This window comes from Amblyraja radiata, chromosome 19 (assembly GCF_010909765.2).
Source record: "Amblyraja radiata isolate CabotCenter1 chromosome 19, sAmbRad1.1.pri, whole genome shotgun sequence".
Classification (NCBI taxonomy): Eukaryota; Metazoa; Chordata; class Chondrichthyes; order Rajiformes; family Rajidae; genus Amblyraja; species Amblyraja radiata.
In genome coordinates this window covers 40955879-40975063 of record NC_045974.1, presented here as the reverse complement: position 1 = coordinate 40975063, position 19185 = coordinate 40955879, and the positions used below count along the sequence as shown (strand labels likewise).

Here is a 19185-nt window from a genome sequence, read left to right as displayed (position 1 = left end):
AAAATGTATTGCAGAAGAATACGTTGGTTCAATTTCTGCAACTTAAACCTGTTTATGTTTATTTTGGTTAAACTTTAATGGGTCAAGACTACCACCACCACGTCCCACTATTCTGTGCATTACAAAAATCACGAATTGCAAACACTTAAACAGAAAAATGTGCGCTTTTAAATCAGATACTTCTTTTGTTAAATTGAAAAAGTAATTTACATAGGGGGTAAAGGTTGCAAATACATGAACTGTTATAAAACAACTAACAATATTTCCAGTTAGTTAATTCCATGCATGAGTTATCTAACAATTAACTGGAAGAAAATGTGTGGTCATGTACATAATTACTGAAAGGTGAAATGTATGTAGTCTGTGCCATGTAGTGTGGGTCAGTGGAACTGGAGCACCAGATGACACCATTCCTTGCCCTTCACATTCAGTTAAATTAAGCTGAGCAAAACAGTCCTACTGGCATTACTAACATTTACAGGATTCTGTGAAGGCTTAGGTTTTGTAGTACAAGACTTTGACCCCCAAAACAGTATTTACCCTAATGAGGATAATATACGAATGTAAAAAGGTCTTACAAATATAAAATTACAATCCATGGAATAGGAATAACCTTACAAATGGAGAAACAATTTAAAATGTGGGGCTTTGACAAGTCAGCTATATTACAGCAATATAATGTTACAAAACATACCTTAAAACCTTTAGATGCGGCAATATGGGCAGCGGTCCAACCTTCTTTGTCAGCATGGTTGATTAGGTCAGCTGAAACCATATTCTCCGCTCTGAATTTATCACTCCCTCCTGTACAGTCAGGGTCTGTGGAGCTGGACTTGCACTCTGAGTCATCAGCAAACCTTGTGTCCCCAGATACTCGATGATACATGAGAAGCTTCAGGCAATCTATGTGACCAGAATTCACAGCTGCATGAAAGGGAGTCCAGCCATTCTAAAAGGAAAAAAGGAAAGTCGCGACTCAATTTCTGTTACCTGAAGGTCATCCTACTAGGAAACTTCCATTACACATCATAAATTGAAAAGTAAAAACAGATTCTATTCACCAGAGATTAACATCTTACTTTTAAATCTACTTTTTTCCCCAATCAAATTAAAATCATATTCTTTAAAGTGTAAAGAGATAAAGATATTTGCAGAATTGACAAATATCAGCAACTAGTGACATAGCTCGCAATGGTTTAACATTGCTGCTCAAACAAATACTTTAAAATTACAACACTAATTTCGATAAAGCAAAAAGCACAAAATAATTCTAGTCAGAGGAAAGGGCCTCTAAGCAAGCACCCAATGCTTGGTGCCAGGAGTGTTAATTTACACATTGAATTCTCCAATTTAAAGTAACAAACCCACCCACCCTCACTAATTTTCCAACTCTCTTCCCTGTGCCCCTCCTGAATGCACTCTCACTTCTCCCAATATTCCATCCCCGCCCAGCTTTATCCCTTCCTTTGGCATAACATTTCACTCCTCTTTACCCTCATCTTGCACCCTTTTGTCTTCTTTTCATCTCTGCCTTTGCCCACATATATGCCAATCGAACCCCCCCCCCTCCCTTCACCGATACCAACCTATCACTTGCCAAGCTTTGTCCAATTCCCTCCTCTTTACCAGCTTTCTCCCCCTACGACAATCAGTCTGAGGAAGGGTCTCGACCCGAAACATCACCTATCCATGTCCTGCAGAGATACTCCTTGACCCGCTGAGTTACTCCAGCACTGCGGTTTTTTAAAAAGTAAATCAGCATCTACAGTTCCTTTGTTTTCTGTCAATTTGCTTTACTGGATATGCCCACATCCAGTATATGAATGAATAGAAGAAAATAGTGGCGCATTCTATTAAATTCGTTTCATAAGGTCATAAGAATTAGGCCATTCGGCCCATCAAGTTTACTCCACCATTCAATCATGGCTGATCTATCTACATTGCGTTTCATCGCACCGATGTATGACAGAAATGCCTCCCAGAAGAGAACGGCAAAAGTACAGCAGCCATTACTGGTGCCATCTTGAAACATCCCCATCTCTGGTGAAAGCCTATTTATCCTGGAAACATCACATCTCATACATCACCGAGTACATAGCAGATTGTTAGAGTTACATCTATGCAAAATACAGATGCCACATCTTTTTAGCCCATAACTATGTTTTGATAGGTCAGGAAGGAAGGTAACTACTCCCCTTCAAATGTTAACCATAGCCTCCGCCCTGTATAAACTGTAATGCCCATCTAAACAAATCATCACTTGATGGAAGGCAGAACCTCAGGCTACAACCGTTTCAGGGCAGAGCAATGGATTGCCTAGCTTCTATGGAGAAGTAACAGCTATGAAATATTAATGAATCATTTTGTAACATTAAGATATTTTAATTAAATTCAAATTTGAAACTTTTTATCTCAGTTATTCTAATTTAATCTAATCTAATAATGCAGTAAAATTCAAATTCCCATTTATTATTAAGCAATGGAACTTTAGATTAATAACTTCTGCTAAATGATTTTCAAGAATAAATGCTGGTTTATATATACTTTGTAGACATAAAATGTTGGATAAAAGGAATGGGTGATGTTTCAGGTCAAGACCCTTCAGCCTGAATCATTCTTGATTAGTACAGGTGTCAGAGGTCATGGGGAGAAGGCAGGAGAATGAGGTTAGGAGGGAGAGATAGATCAGCCGATTGAATAGCAGAGTAGACTTGATGGGCCGAATGGCCTAATTCTACACCTATTCCTTATGACTATCCAGAGATGCTGCCTGTCCCGCTGAGTTACTCCAGCATTTTGTGTCTATCTTCTGTGTAAACCAGCATTTGCAGTTCCTTCCCTCACAGTTTATATAAACTTTGCACATTTCATTTTAGGTTTCCAATCGGAAGTAGATTAATTCTACGATTACTGTGCAGAAAATCATGCAAGAAAAATATTGCAACTCCAAGCAACTCACTTGCTCCTGTTCTGACATTAAATTCATCGGCTCAACCCAATTTATTTTATTTGGTGATCATGCTTTCAAATAAAATGACTTAAAATATATGGTCATATTAATGCAGAAAGCTTAAATGTCAAATAATACTCAAAAGTAAATGTGACAAAACATTTGAAAAACATTATTTGTATTTCATTTTTAAATAAATTGAGATTAAGGAATACCTTTAGAAAGCTGTTGGTAATCCTGTGAATTACATGGAGTAAATCTGGAGAATGCATCAACTTTTAACCTTTCAGATGTTCATAATGATAACTGACATCTACAGTATACATGGATTTTCATTTTCAATACTTACAATAGTCATTGTATTATAATCCACTCCAGCTTCCAACAAAATAAGTGTACATTCATCATGTCCATTTATACTTGAAAGATACAGAGGAGTCTGACCATCTTCAGCAGCATAGTTAATGTTTGCACCACAAGCAATAAGCATTTCAGTGCATCTGTTAAGGGAATAAAAAAACGTTTCAAAAATGATCAATAGTTATTTGTCTTCCTTTGCTAATGTTTTGACACCAAGGCCTTTTGAGTTAGGAAGTGTGGTCCCTTAATGATAAATATTGGCTCAATAAAAAAGATTAATGCTTTTGATCTTTCACATAGATTTCAGATTCTGTAAAACTTCATTACAGAGCTTTTCCAGGACTGTTGGCAGAGTGGGAAAAGCTGGAAAAGTACAGATGAAGTTAAAGGGAAAGTGAGCGCAGGAGAGGATACCGAAGTCTCGAGAATAAGAAATAGGACCGGAAGTTTAAAATGGGATAAGAGTCTATCGTCAGGCAACATGGGGACAATTTTGAGAAGAGGGGCAGTGAATACAGAACTGAATAATAATAATAATAATAATAACTTTATTTATAAAGCACTTTAAACAACTACAGTTGCCACAAAGTGCTGTACATGAGAACTCATGAACAAAAAGCTATTACAAACAATTAAAAACCATTAAAAACCGTAAAACGAAGGACTATAAAAACACACTAAAAATTAAAAGACATTAAAAGCACTAAAAACAGGAGCAATGCCTCAGCCAGTGTCGAAAGCCAAAGAATAAAAATGTGTTTTTAGGGAGGATTTGAAGATGGACAGTGAGGGGGCCTGTCTGATGTGCAGCGGCAAGGTGTTCCAGAGTACCGGAGCAGCAACAGAAAAGGCTCTATCCCCTCTGAGCTTCCGCTTAGACCTTGGTACCTCAAGAAGCAGCTGATCAGCTGACCTGAGGCACCGGGCAGGAGCATATAGGTGGAGCAGCTCAGAGAGGTAAGGCGGGGCGAAGGTGTTATATCTAAATGAAACAAGATGGCTGAGCTTATAGCGCAGTTAGAAATTGGCAGATACTTTGATGTGGGCATCACGGTATTGTGGCAGAAAGAAGATCAGAACTGGGAGCTGAACATCCAAGGATACATCCTATCATAAAGACAGGCAGAGGTGGTGGGGTGGCTTTGTTGGTAAGGCATGAAATAAATCCTTAGCAAGAAATGACATAGTATCAGAAGATGTAGAATCCTTGTGGGTAGAGCTTAAGAAACAGTAATGATGGGAGTTACATACAGGCCTCCGAATAGCAGTCAGGATGTAGGGCACAAATAACATCAAGAAATAGAAAAGGCATGTAAGAAAGACAATGTTACGATGGGCATGGAGGATTTAATATGCAAGCAGACTGGGAATATCAGGTTGGTACATTTCGTTGTCTCTGTACTGTACACTGACAATGACAATTAAAATTGAATCTGAATCTGGTACTGGATCCCAAGAGAAGGAATTTGTAGAATGCCTCTGTGATGGCTTTTTAGTGGGTGAGCATATTAGAAAAAGGCAATTCTGGATTTGGCGTTGTGACATGAACCAGATTTGATAAGGGAGCTTAAAGTGAAGGAACTCCCAAGGAGGCAGTGATCATAATATGATATAATTCAACCTGGGATTTTCTGGGAGTAATTAGGAAGGCATAGGATCTTTTCATCCCAAAGAGGAAGAAACATATGAAGGGGAGAATGAGGTGACCATGGCTGACAAAGGAAGTCAAAGATAACATGTTTAAGAAGGAACTGCAGATGCTGGAAAATCGAAGGTACACAAAAATGCTGGAGAAACTCAGCGGGTGCAGCAGCATGGAGCAAAGGAAATAGACAACGTTTCGGGCCGAAACGTCTGAAGAAGGGTTTTGGCCCGAAACGTTGCCTATTTCCTTCGCTTCATAGATGCTGCTGCACCCGCTGAGTTTCTCCAGCATTTTTGTGTACCTTCAAAGATAACATTACAGCTAAAGAGAAGACAAAAAATGACATGGCAAAGATCAGTGGGAAGCTAGAGGATTCAGAAGCTTTTAAAAACCAACAGAAGGCAACTATAAGGAGTTTTTAGGGAAGATAAGCTAGCCAATTATATAAAAGAGGACCCCAAAAGTTTTTAGATATTTAAATAATAAAGGAGAGGCAAGAGTGGACATTGGACCGCTGGAAAATGACACTGGAGATGTTGTAATGTGGAATAAAGAAACGGCGGATAAACTGAATATATTTTTTGCACCAGTCTTCACAATGAAAGACACCAGCAATGTGCCAGAAATTCAAGAGAGTCAGGGGGCACTATTACGAAGGAGAAGGTGCTTGAGAAAACTGAAAGTTCTATAGGTGGATAAGTCACCTGGACCAGATGGAGCACACCTCAGTGTTCTGAAAGAGGTAGTTGTAGAGATTGAGGAGGCATTAGTGGTGATCCTTCAACAATCACTTGAATCAGGTATTGTCCAGACGACTGGAAAATCACAAATGTAACTCCACTGTTTAAGAAGGGAGCAAGGCAACCAAAAGGAAATTATAGGCAAGTTAGCCTGACTTCTGTAAGATTTTAGAGTCCATTATTAAGGATCAGTTTTCGAGTTATTTGGAGGCACATGATAAAATAGGTCAAAGTCAGCATGGTTCAAAGTTCAGGGGAAATCTTGCCAGCCAAATCAGTTGGAATTCTTTGAGGAAGTAACAAGCAGGAGAGACAAAGGAGATTCAGTGGATGTTGTTCACTTGGATTTTCAGAAAGCCTTTGCAAAGGTGCCGCACGTGAGGCAACTGAACAAGATAGGAGGCCATGGTATAAGACGCAAGGTACTAGCATGGATAGAAGATTGGCTGGCTGCCAGTGGATGGCTGTCGGTGGCTACTGGAGTTCTACAGGGTTCTGTGTTGGGTTTGCTACTTTGCACGTTATACGTTAATGATCCGGTTGATGGAAATGCTGGCTTTATGGCCAAGTTTGCGGATGATGCAAAGATAGGTGGAGGGGCAAGTAGTGCTGAGGAAGCAGGGAGTCTGCAGACGGACTTGGACAGGTTGGGGGAGTGGCCAAAGAAGTGGTAAATGAAATACAGCATAGAAAAGTGTGGAGTCATGCACTTTGGTACAAGGAATAAGGGCATAGATTATTTTCAAAATGGGGAGAGAATTCAGAAATGCAAAGGGATGTGGGACTGCTGGTGCAGGATTCCATAAAGGTTAATTTGCATGTTGAGCAATGGTATGAAAGGTAAATGCAATGCTAGCATTTTGAGGGGACTAGAATATAAATGCAAGAATGTAACGCTAAGGAGCTGGTGGGGCTACATTTAGTATAAATTGTGAGTTCCATATCGGAGGAAGGATGTACAGGCATTGGAGAGGGTCCAGTGGAGGTTTACAAGAATGATCCCAGGGATTACTGCATTAGCATACGAGGAGTATTTGATGGCTCAGGACCTGTACTCACTGCAGTTTAGAAGGTTGAGAGGGATCTCATTGAAACCTACCAGATAATGAAAGGCCTGGAGAGAGTTGATATGGAGAGAATGTTTCCAGTAGTGTGAGAGTCTACAACTAGAGTGGTGAATTTCTGGAATACATTACAACAGATGGCTGTGGAGTCCAAGCGATTGGGTATTTTTAAAGTGAAGATCGATAGGTTCTTGATTAGCAAGGGCATCAGAGGTACAGGGAGAAGGCATGTGAATAGGGCTGAGGAGAAAGAATAGATCAGCCACGATCGAATGACAGAATATACTTGATGGGCCAAATGGCCGAATTTTGCTCCTTTGTCATGGGATGGAGTGGAGGAAGAGAGGCAAGGAAGATTAAGCCATCCAAGTCTTTCCTATTTCAACATTACTTCACCAATCAGATTGAATGCAACATTGCCAATCACTGATTTCTCATGCGTGAATCTTCAGTTGGGAAGGATGCATATTGAAAGGAAAAATTGTTTGTTATTAACAATATGCAAATGACAGCTGCAATCGCAGAATCGGTTTGACAATCATCAAGATGTAATGATTTTAGCTGTCTAGAATGCAGTGATTGGCAAGCAATTGGCAGCAACTCATGAGATATGGGGGAGATTTTGCCCACCGCTTACTTTTGCTGATTCAGTAGAAATTAAAGTGAAAACGTTATATTTTTAGCTGACAACTTCAGTTTGTCCTTTTAGGAACAGCTGAGTTGTCCAAACAAATGGCATTGATTATCATGCAGTCATTCACAATCAAATTTTACAAAATGTTTCTGGAATTCATTTACAAGTTTAACTTTGAGCATACAAGGAAGCTTAAAGCAACACGTCAGGCAAGGCACTGCCAGCCTGGAAAAAGCTCATTGAAATCAGTCATAATGGATCCCTACATAAACTTCTTTAATTCTGTACATTGGCTGCAGTAATTTCTAGAAAAGGCAGATTTTTGAAGAAGTCACATATAATGTTTACATCTTACCCAGCATGGCCCTCTGCAGCGGCTGCACACAATGGTGTGAATAAATTCTTTCCAACAGCATCAACCTGTGCTCCGGAGTTCAGCAGTAATGTTAAACAATCTACAGGGAAACAGGTTTGCACATTTATAGTGAACACAGTCGTAACTACTCACAGTTCTGAGATTGGTTACGCATAACAACATGATTCATCATTCTGTAAATAGATTTTTTGGCTTTTTTTTTTCAAACTGGTTCGTGAATTACTGCATAGGAAATTAGCAAACCTGCAGTTTATGTGCAGAATATGCCAAATGATCGTGTAATTAATGAATGCTGGAGCAAAAAAAAAAAATGAACAGATGTTGATGAAATCATAATTGTGAAATTATCATCAATTAACACAGTGGTGGCGTCTGAAACACACGCTACAGGGATAGTGGTGGAGATAGATATGATAGTCTATACTCTATACTCATGATTGCGTAGCCGGACATAGTGCGAACTCCATCATCAAGTTCGCCGACGACATCACTGTTGTGGGACGTATCACTGATGGGGACGAGTCAGAGTATAGAAGTGAGATTGACCAAATGGTGCCAGCACAATAACCTGGCTCTCAACACCAGCAAAACCAAGGAACTGATTGTGGACTTCGGAAGGGGTAGGATGGGGACCCACAGTCCTGTTTATATCAACGGGTCGATGGTGGAAAGGGTCAAGAACTTCAAATTCCTGGGCGTGCATATTTCCGAAGATCTCTCCTGGTCCCAGAACACTAATGCAATTATAAAAAAAAGCACATCAGCACCTCTACTTCCTGAGAAGATTACGGAGAGTCTGTATGTCAAGGAGGACTCTCTCGAACCTCTACAGGTGCACAGTAGAGAGCATGCTGACTGGTTGCATGCGGCTTGGTTCGGCAACTTGAGCGTGGCTGCAAAAAGTTGTAAACACTGCCCAGTCCATCATCGGCTCTAACCTCCCTACCATCGAAGGGATCTATCGCAGTTGCTGCCTCAAAAAGGTTGCCAACATCATCAAGGACCCACACCATCCTGGCCACACACTCATCTCTCCGCTGCCATCAGGTAGAAGGTACAGGAGCCTGAAATCTGCAACATTCAGGTTCAGGAACAGCTACTTCCCCACAGCCATCAGACTATTAAACACAACTTCAAACGAACTCTGAACTATAACAGCCCATTGCACTTTATCTGTTTATTTATGTGTGTATATATATATATATAAAATATATATATATTCTATGGTATATGGACACACTGATCTGTTCTGTATTATGTTTACATATTCTGTTGTGCTGCAGCAAGCAAGAATTTCATTGTCCTATCTGGCACACATGACAATAAACTCTCTTGACTTGACTAGTGGCATTTAAGAGGCTTTTAGACAGGCACGTGGATATGCAGGGAATTCATGTGGACCATGAGGCAAGCTTATCTTGGCATTACGTTCAGCCGCAGCACTGTAGGCCAAAGAGCTGGTTCCTGTTATATACTATTCTAATAGGATTTAACTATTCAAATAGGCAGATTATTCAACTAGAAACATTATTAACCAATCTGAAAAGGACACAAAGGTTTAAAGATTGTGAAGCCAAAGGGAGTAAAGTAGCTGGGGTGGGAGGGGGGGAGGGAAGGAAAGGGTGGTTTAAGAGGAGAAAGAGGTGGGAGTCCAGGTGGGCCCTATTGGAGCAAAGGGGGCGGGGGAAGAAAAGAGCAATTAGGGAACATTGTTGGGGGGTTATTAGTTAGAAATTACCTAAAATTGGAAAATTCAAAGTTTATAGCGTTTGGTTGTAAGCTACCCGGGGGAAATATGAAGGGCTGTTCATCCAGTTTGCGCGTGACTTCACTATGGCAATGGAGGAGGCCCAGGACAGAAAAGCCAATATGAAATCCTGGAATGATTTACTGCGGCCGTAATTACTAACAGTAATATTGAAGTTGAAATTACTGAGTATTAGTAACGTTAAAACCCTTACCATGTGGCACCTGAACCCTGCATCTCCCTCTTCACCCCCCCCCCCCCCCACGGGATAAAGGACCAACTAAATGCCATCGTCACTGACAAACTACTTCAGTGTCAGTACATTAAATCAAAGTCTGTTTCCAGGATACCTTTGGCTAACCAGTTGTGATATCTTTGTGGAAGTAAAATGTTTCACGGTGCACCTGTTAACTGAATAAATTATACATACGGCAATGTTCACCTACAATCATTTTTAGTCCATTTGTTAATAATTGTTAACTTTGCGCTTTGCTAACTTAATAAAATAAGGCAATCTAAGCAGACACATACTTTACCACTTAGGAATAGTACATAATCTAGTTAATCCAATAATTTTCAATTTCATCTATCCTGTAGGACATTATTAAAATTCAATCCAAATAATATCAACATTTCTCACATTTTTAGAACAGTCTATTGCAATCAGAATAAATCATCTATCATTTTTTTCTTACTATTTCCTTCCCTAACTGTGAGGCAAATAGCTTTTCATTAAAAACATTTTTTTATATCAATACATGGAATTAAACAATGAAACTAGATATTTCTAAACAACAGATCCCTCTGCAACACACAAAACTTTCCATAATGATTTCCTCTTGTCTCGTATTAACTATCGTTAGACAGGAGGAGTGATGTTCTATAGACAGGCAGTGGGTCTGACTAGACCTGCTGCTCTCTGTACTGGTTAAAGACCAACATTGCTCTCCACTGATGGAAAGATGTGCCACTGTAAATTACAAGCTTTGTCTTAATGTAATTCTTCCTCCATTTCACTCTGGCATCTCCTGTTCCAGCCTCACTGGCTATATCTCCTCCTCTTTGCCCCGCTCCCCCGCTCTCAGCTCTCCCAAGCTGCGGCAAATCTAAATGACCCAGTTAATTACAAGTTCTGTAAGTATTTCACTTCCTCAAAGCTACTGCATAACCCCCTCCATTGAAGAATTAATAATGCCAAAGAGAATTGCACAAATTAATATTCTGATTAAATTTTCATCCTCCAAGTATAGAACTAAATTGGACTTCTATATTTTTAGTATTAGTCGCAGTCTTCACAAATGTGGCAAACAGCAACAAAAATAACTGACATCATTTAAAACTGACAGCAAAATAGTTTTAAATATTTTTTGAAACAGTAAAAAATCAAATAAATTAATAAAATCATTTTAGCAATAATGTGTAGGAAGGAACTGCAGATGCCGGTTTAAATCTAAGATAGACACAAAATGCTGGAGTAACTCAGCGGGACAGGCAGCATCTCTGGAGAGAAGGAATGGGTGACATTTCGGGTTGAGACCCTTCTTCAGACTGGTCTCAAATCTTAAATGTTATCAATAACTCCCTCCCCCAACTGATCCGCAATTCCGTGTCCCTCACCATCTTCTAGTCCCGCCTCAAGACCCATCTCTTCACCTCTGCCTATCCTTAGCCCCACGTCCCCCTCCCTTTTCATCTGTGCATTAATTGCCTCATACTGTGTTTTGTATTGAATTCTGTCTTTACTTTGTGTACTAGTCATGTCTCTACTATTTATTTCATTTCCCTTACATGTTTTTCCTCTACATGCTCAATTTTTGTAAGGTGTCCTTGAGACTCTTGAAAGGCGCCCATAAATAAAATTTATTATTATTATTATAATAATTTGGGAGCATCGTGGCCAGGAAATTACTTAATGCCGGGAATCAGTGTCAAGTTGGTGACCTCAGCAGGAGACATCGTTACCTCATTTTAAACTTGAGAGCCAGCAGCATTCAGCATTCTGCATCCTATTGACAGGGATCTCTTTAAGGGGAAGTGCACGAGTTTCTATGAGCTGATTTATCTTTAGATGAAGAAAAATGCTAAGCAGAGTTTCCAGAACATATTTGCACCACCACCCACGTTCCTGGGTTCTCCAACACTCTGCTGGAGGTGCTAATGCAAGAGGTGATCTTGAGGAGGGAGCTGCTGTTTCTAACAGATGGCAGGAGAATGCCTTCACTAGTCACACAGCACAATAGTCAAAGGCAGTAAAGCAGGAGCACTCCACCCAGAATCTGGCTGTAATATTTTGAAAGAGCTGCACAGATACTGCCCTTGGAATTGTATTCACAAGGTTTCCCTGCCTACTTTCATCAATTTCTTCCATAACCCTTTTCTGTTCCAATAGTAATATTCTGCACTCAGTACAATCCTAACCCATATCTTCCTAATGCCGAACATAGATGTTAATGAAACACCTTTCATGAACATCTCCGTTATTCTACCAGTAAACATATGTTTGCAACCTCTCACCAGCCCACACGATAACATGTTCTTATTTTACTTGCAGAACTAGCTGGCATACAACAGGGGATGGAAATGTGGAGAGGGAAGCATCAAGTAGTCTCTCTCTCCCCCCACTAACAGAAGTGGCCTTGAAGGATTTTGTGGGCAGGGTCCATTATATCTGACAAGGCCAGGAGTTTTGCTCTACAGGGTTTTGTGCTGTTTCTTACACAGTCTCCCTTTTACACAGATATTATATTAACTCACTTTACCAAATGAGACAAAGTGGCATTGCTGAATATGTAAGTGCTCTTTTAAAATAAAAACATTCATGGAAGCTACGAGTCATTTAATTGAAGCCCGCAGTGCTCACTGGAAAGAGAGCACATCCTTGCAATGCTTATTAAATAATTACAAAATGCAACACTGATCCCATTCGATATTCAGTCAATTATATCTAACTGGATATTCATTCCTCTATCAGGCTCTCCTATTTTACAATGGATATTGACAGATACAATAATCTAAAGTTAATCTTAGTTCTGCTTTAATAGGTAAATTTCTAATGTTGGCTTGTCTGGCAAATCAGTTGGAATTTTTTGAGGAAGTAACAAGCTGGATAGACAAAGGAAAGTCAAACAATGTTATTTAGTTGAATTTTCAGAAGCCCTTGGATAAGGTGCCACGTGAGGCTGTGAAGCAAGAGCCCTTGGTACAAGCGAGTTTGGTATTCCGAAAAACGCAAGGAATCATGGGATTTGTCAAAGGTCACTCACTATAAAGAAAAAGTGAACAAAGCGCTGGCTGCATAAACTGTATGTAAATTATTTTCTTTATTCATGATCTATGTGTAAAAATGTATAAAATGTATTTATGTGTAAAAATATATTTAATCTGAGGAACGGGGGTGTCAGGTATCGGGAGAGCAGGGGCAGAGGGAGAGACTGGAGCAGCGGTGGTGAACAGGCCCACAGCCAGTGCGGAGAAGAAACGCCGCCACGCCGGGCCAGCCGACAGTCCAGAACCAACAGGAACTCTCCTGCAGACATCCGCCCAATAAAAGCTCCTCTCCCGTTCCCCAGTCCCTGCCTCCTCTCTCCTGCCATCTATCCCTTTGTGGGAACGACTGCTCAGCAATTCCCGTCGCTGTATCGACTAAGGCCAGAGCTCCGGGTCTGGGGAGAATCGCACCTGTCCTCCCCCGCCGCAGCTCCGGCGGCGAGGAACCAAACGACAGCCACTGGAAAAGGCGAGAGGTGTAGCCGACGGTCACCGGCCCGCCGAGGTCACTCTGTGACCTGTGACGATGCCGAGGGATTCGGGTCCCACTCACTGTGGGGGAGGGCAGGTGAGATTCGGCCTCAGTCGGTGCAGCGACAGGAATCGCTGAGCAGCCGTTCCCGCAAAGAAGTGGCGGTCAAAGGAATAGATGGCAGGAGAGAGGAGGCGGGGACTGGGGAACAGGAGAGGGGCGTTCCCCCCCCATCCCCGTGCCGGCTGCAAGTCCAGGGCCGCCACCGGACAGGCATGTCCTGCCGCCCTTCTGCATGGACCAATGGAGAAGGGAGAACTAGTGTCGCTAACTCCAGTAGCAATTCAACAGCGCTTGCAGCGCCGGAGACCCGGATCGATCCAATGTTTATCCACAGTGACCTATGACCTGGGCATGCGCAGACGGAAAACCGAACTCGCTTATTAGAGGCACAGTACTGGCATGGATAGGAGATTGGCCGAATGGCAGAAGACAAACTGTGGGAATAAAGTGGGTATTTTCTGATGAGTTACCGGGTCTAGTGGTTTCCGCAGGGGTCGGTGTTGGGCCTGTTTTCTTTTCACGTTATATGTCAATTATCTGGATAATGGAATTGATGATTTAGTGGCCAAGTTTGCAGATGATATGTAGATAGGTGGAGGGGCAGGTAGCGTAGAGAAAGCAGGGTCTCTGCAGAAGGACTTGGACAGGTTGGGAGAGTGGGCTGAGTAGAGGCAGATGGAATAGTGTAGCAATGTGTGGAGTCATGTATTTTGGTAGTAGAAATAAAGTAGATGGGGAGAGCATTCAGAAATCAGAGGTTCAAAGGGACTTGGGAGTGCTGGCGCAGGATTCCCAAAAGGTTAATTTGCAGGTTGAATCGGTAGTAAGGAAGGCAAAAGCAATGTTTACATTCATTTCGAGAGGACTAGAATCTAAAAACAAGGATGTAATGCTGAGGCTTTGTAAGGCATTGGTCAGACCATATTTTAAATATTGTGAGCAGTTTTGGGCCCCATATCTGAGGAAGGATGTACTGTCATTGGAGAGAGTCCGTAGGAGGTTTACGAGAATGATCTCGGGGATAACTGGGTTTACATACGAGGAGCATTTGATGGCACTGGGCTTGTACTCACTGGTTTAGAAGGGGGTTCTCATTGAAACATACTGAATAACGAAAAGCTTCGGTAGAGTGGATGTGGGGAGGATGTTTCTAGTAGTGGCAGACTACAGGACCAGAGGGCACAGCCTCAGAATAAAAGGATGTACTTTGAGAATGGAGATGAGGAGAAACGTCTTTAGCCAGAGGGTGGTGAATCTGTGGAATGCATTGCCACAGACAGCTGTTGAGGCTAAGTCATTCAGTATTTTTAAAATGGAGATTGATAGATTCTAGATTAGTAAGGATGTCAAAAGTATTGGGGAGAAGGCAGGAAAAAGGTGTTAAAAGGGAAAAATAGGCCGGCCATGATCAAATGGCAGAGTAGACTCGATGGGCTAAATGGCTTAATTTGCTCCTATGTCTCATTATCGAGAATAACTAGTTTGTTTTTTTAAAGGGAATATACTAAAAACAATAAAGATATCCCGTTTAAGAAGGGACTGCAGATGCTGGAAAATCGAAGGTAGACAAAAATGCTGGAGAAACTCAGCGGGTGAGGCAGCATATATGGAGCGAAGGAAATAGGCAACGTTTCGGCCCGAAACCCTTCTTCAGACTGATGTGAGAGTGGGCGGAGGGTGAGAAGAAGAAAGGAAGAGGTGTAGCCAGTGGGCTGAGGGAGAGCTGAGAAGGGGGGGGGGAGAAAGTAAGGACTACCTCAAATTAAAGGTCAATGTTCATACCGCTGGGGTGCTGCTCCTCATATTTACGGTGATCCTCACTCTGGCCATGGAGGAGGCCGAGCACAGAAAGGTCGGATGGGGAATGGGAGGGGGAGTTGAAGTACTGAGCCACCGGGAGATCAGGTTGGTTATTGCGGACCGAGCGGAGGTGTTCGGCGAAACGATCGCCAAGCCTATGCTTGGTCTCACCTATGTAGAGCAGCTAACATCTAGAGCAGCGGATGCAATAGATGAGGTTGGAGGAGGTGCAGGTGAACCTCTGCCGCACCTGGAAAGACTGCTTGGGTCCTTGAATGGAGTCAGGGGGGAGGTAAAGTGACAAGTGTCGCATTTTTTGCGGTTGATATCCCATTTGTCTACCAATTATATCCCGTATTTCTTTTTTTCTTCCGGTTCTGGTGCTGTGCACACAGCAGCCAGCCAACAGTCGATCGGCTGTTCCGTTTTTTAAACTTATTTAATTCCTATTTATTTTTCACGTATCATGTTGACAGACCAATTTCTCTCCTGGGATAATTTCAGTTCTATCGCATCGTATATGAAGGTATTAAACTGATCGACTGAATTAGTTGAAAATTATCACATTTATCAAATAAAACATTTTTTAAATGGCTTGGAACATAACTGCACTGTATTGTTGATGCATAACTATCCTGCTGTTCGTTTCAAGTCTGTATCTTCTTACTCATAGAATTTACCTCCAAATTGAATTATCCAGCATAATGCACTCCACATAGATCTGCTCTGCATATATAAATTTTTGATGCTTAACAAATACATATCGTATTCTCAAAGCACGCTGACAACTCAGTTCCAGGTTTCAATTTGTCTTGGACCTTCTTCCCGCTGTGTAGTTTTAAAATTTGGCTTTGCATTGCATCACATCCATTAGTGGCAACTGCCTGGAGGGATCACATACCACATCCTTCTGAAGCCCAGAGAGCAGTATGCTGAAGAATTAATTTTCTCCTGTTATGAAGTGGTAACACTGAACAGTAATAAAGGTCGCTACACTATGTGAGCGAGGATAATCATCAAGAAGCGAGCGACCGCCTTGGCATTCATCCAGTAGTCAGCGTCTATTACTAAAGGATGAAGACAGTAACATGCTTTATATTTGAATAAGGAGCAGAATTCCACTGCGTAGACTATATGAGCTTGATGTCCTCATTTTGTCTGCTGGAAGATTTATTATGACCATTACCAGATAAGGGTGAGGGAAATAATCTTACACATTGAGGCAATTTAGTATTTATACTGTCCAAATTCTGGTCGGTTGAATGCATTACAAAAATGCTTTTTCTTTGTTGTTATCTGGCCAGAGTGATCATCTGCATGCAGTATTCACCAGCAAAGCAATTGGCTGGAAGAGGGCAAATGAACAAATCAAAATTGTATCTCACAATCTTGTGAAAATTGTATTTAAGAAATTAATTGGATTTGATTTTGATCAGTAGATTTATGATTTAATTTATTTCTCAGCTAACACAGGTCTATAGATTTTTTTTAAATATAGTTATTGTAGAAAAAATCCTGTTAGCTGCAATAAATAAATATTAGAAATTTGGAAGGGGATTCCATTCATAAATTCTGAAACTCAAAGATGTTAAAATAGTTGTAATAATATTCAAGTCCAGACTTAGGAAAGTGATAACAATGACCTCAAGTATAAAATCTGTTCAAAGTGTAGAGACGATCAGGCCTGCACACTTTTTTAATAAATAATACAGTACATATTCCCGTAAGTGATATCAAGTAAAATGAACACTAGTATAGCATGATATAATGCTTCTTGGCCCCATGGGCTAAGTCATAACTTTCCACTTAAATTCTTTGGAAAAGGCCACAGTTGACGATGACGCACGACTTCGTAAAGAATATTAAATATCCTTTTTGAAGTTTACATCTGGCTTTTTTTTTTGCACTTAATGTTTTCAGTGCTGAATATCACGTATCATATTGTATGCTGCACTGGATTAGTTCTTCTGTTTTTAGTTATCTCCCTGGTTAACTCATCCCTTCCCATCCAAACCTTCCCCTCCCCGGGTACCTTCCCCAGCAACCGCAGAAGATGCAACACCTGTCGCTATACCTCCTCCCTCAACTCTGTCCAGGGATCCCGACAGTCCTTTCAGATAGGCAGAGGTTCACTTGCACCTCCTCCAACCTCATCTACTGTATCCGTTGTTCAAGATGTGGACTCTTATACATCGGCGAGACCAAACGCAGACTGGGCGATCGTTTCGCGGAACACCCTCGCTCAGCCCGCGTGAACCAACCTGAACTCCCGGTTGCTGGACACTTTAATTCTCCTTCCCATTCCTACACAGACCTTTCTGTCCTCAGTCTCCTCCGTTGTCAGAGTGAAGCTAAACGCAAATTGGAGGAACAGCATCTCATATTTCGCTTGGGCAGCTTACAGCCCAGTGGTATGAATATAGATTTATCTCACTTCAGGTAAACCCGGCATTCCCTCTCTCTCTATCCCTCCCCCACCCGTCACACAAGCTTGTCATTTTCACCCTACAAACAGCTTACAATGGCCTGTGTCCTTTATCATCATTACTTTTTTGCACATCTTTCATTCATTGTTCTTTATCTCTCCACATCACCGTCTATATATCTCGTTTCTCTTATCCCTAACGAGACTGAAGAAGGGTCTCGATCCGAAACATCACCCATTCCTTCTCTCCAGAGATGCTGCCTGTCCCGCTGAGTTACTCCAGCTTTTTGTGTCTATCTTCAACATGTTGTGATCTATATATGAAAATGCACATGACCAATTATTTCTCTTTGCCTATTTTTTTTTAGCATGAGTTATGGGAATGTCATATTGTTCGTAATCTATTACCTGTTGAATTATCAACATTTTTCTTTGAGCTTCTTCATAATGTGATTGTTTGTTCTGCCTCCAGATACTTGTAACGTGCAATTTCTAAAGCCATTTTCATAATGTGATTAAAGGAACTCGTGAAGCAACCATAATAAATGTCACGGGAAATTTACTATAATAGCACATTGATACTCAAATATGAATTCATAATGATTAACAAAACATTTCATTTGAAAAGGCCAAGAAGTTTGAAAAATTGGCAATCCAACATTAGATTTGCATTGAAAGAGCTGGCATAAAATTGATCCGTATTGTTTTTTGGATTTTGCAGATCGTGTGCGGACGTGGCGTCGAAGGACGAGAAACCGAAGTAAAGAAGTGGAATCCAAATAACCCGACGGAAACAAAGCTGAAAAGCTCAACTAACCGAAAGGGCGGGATGCCTAAAAGCCACTAACTGAAAGGGTGGGATGCCTAAAAGTAAACTCACCGAAAGGGTGGGACATCTAAAAGCAAACTCACTGAAAGGCCGTTCAACCGAAAAGCCAAATAACGGGCATAACGTTGCCGGGGGGGGGTGACTTGTCAACGATTGGTCCAGACCCCCGCGTCCATCACATTACTGGCCGGTGGAGACAGGAGGGTGGGGGTAATTTTACCACACATGCCATGGGTGTCTGGGCAATCTGAACCCGAGCACCAAGTTGTAAGCGGCCGAAGGAGCGCATCCCTCGGGACAGCCCCCACTCTCCCACGGCCACGGCCGCCCTCCACCTCGTCTCCCCCGTGCGGCCGCACTGTGACGGGTTGTGAGTGGGCAGGGCACGCACACATGGGGCCGGGTGGAGGAGAGGTCTGGGACAGGCTGGTCCTTCTGCCCACGCAGAGTCACTGACCGCAATGCACCGCCATCGGACCCCAACACCCACACCCGAGTGATTCACCCCCCACCCCGGCCACAGGGACAGACGGCTCGGGGCATTGGCAGCCATAGTAAATCGTTTTAAAACATGGGGACGCACACAAATTCCCTGGCGGGCCGTTGACAAGTGTGCATGACAATGAACAATTTTTTATCCTCCCCTTCCCCCCCCCCCCCCCCCATGGCACAGTAATACCGTCTGGTTGCCTGCGTAACGCACACAAGCTCCCACGCTCAAAACACCAGATATGTTTTAACCGAAGATGGACCCAAAAAGCTGGAGTAACTCAGCGGAACAGGCAGCAACTCTGGAGAGAAGGAATGGGTGAT

The 19185-nt window shown here is 41.9% G+C and overlaps 1 protein-coding gene across 3 annotated transcripts in view; it reads right to left on the bottom strand.

Moving 5' to 3' along the window:
* cttnbp2 (cortactin binding protein 2) overlaps nucleotides 1-19185 on the bottom strand; it is a 152503-nt gene that overhangs the window by 57596 nt on the left and 75722 nt on the right. For all 3 annotated transcript variants that reach the window (XM_033038305.1, XM_033038308.1, XM_033038307.1), the window contains 3 exons: nucleotides 7749-7848; nucleotides 3300-3450; nucleotides 695-949 (listed from right to left, as the gene is read on the bottom strand). In XM_033038305.1, the coding sequence (XP_032894196.1) occupies nucleotides 695-949; nucleotides 3300-3450; nucleotides 7749-7848 (506 nt within the window). The remainder of the gene's footprint in view (nucleotides 1-694; nucleotides 950-3299; nucleotides 3451-7748; nucleotides 7849-19185) is intronic.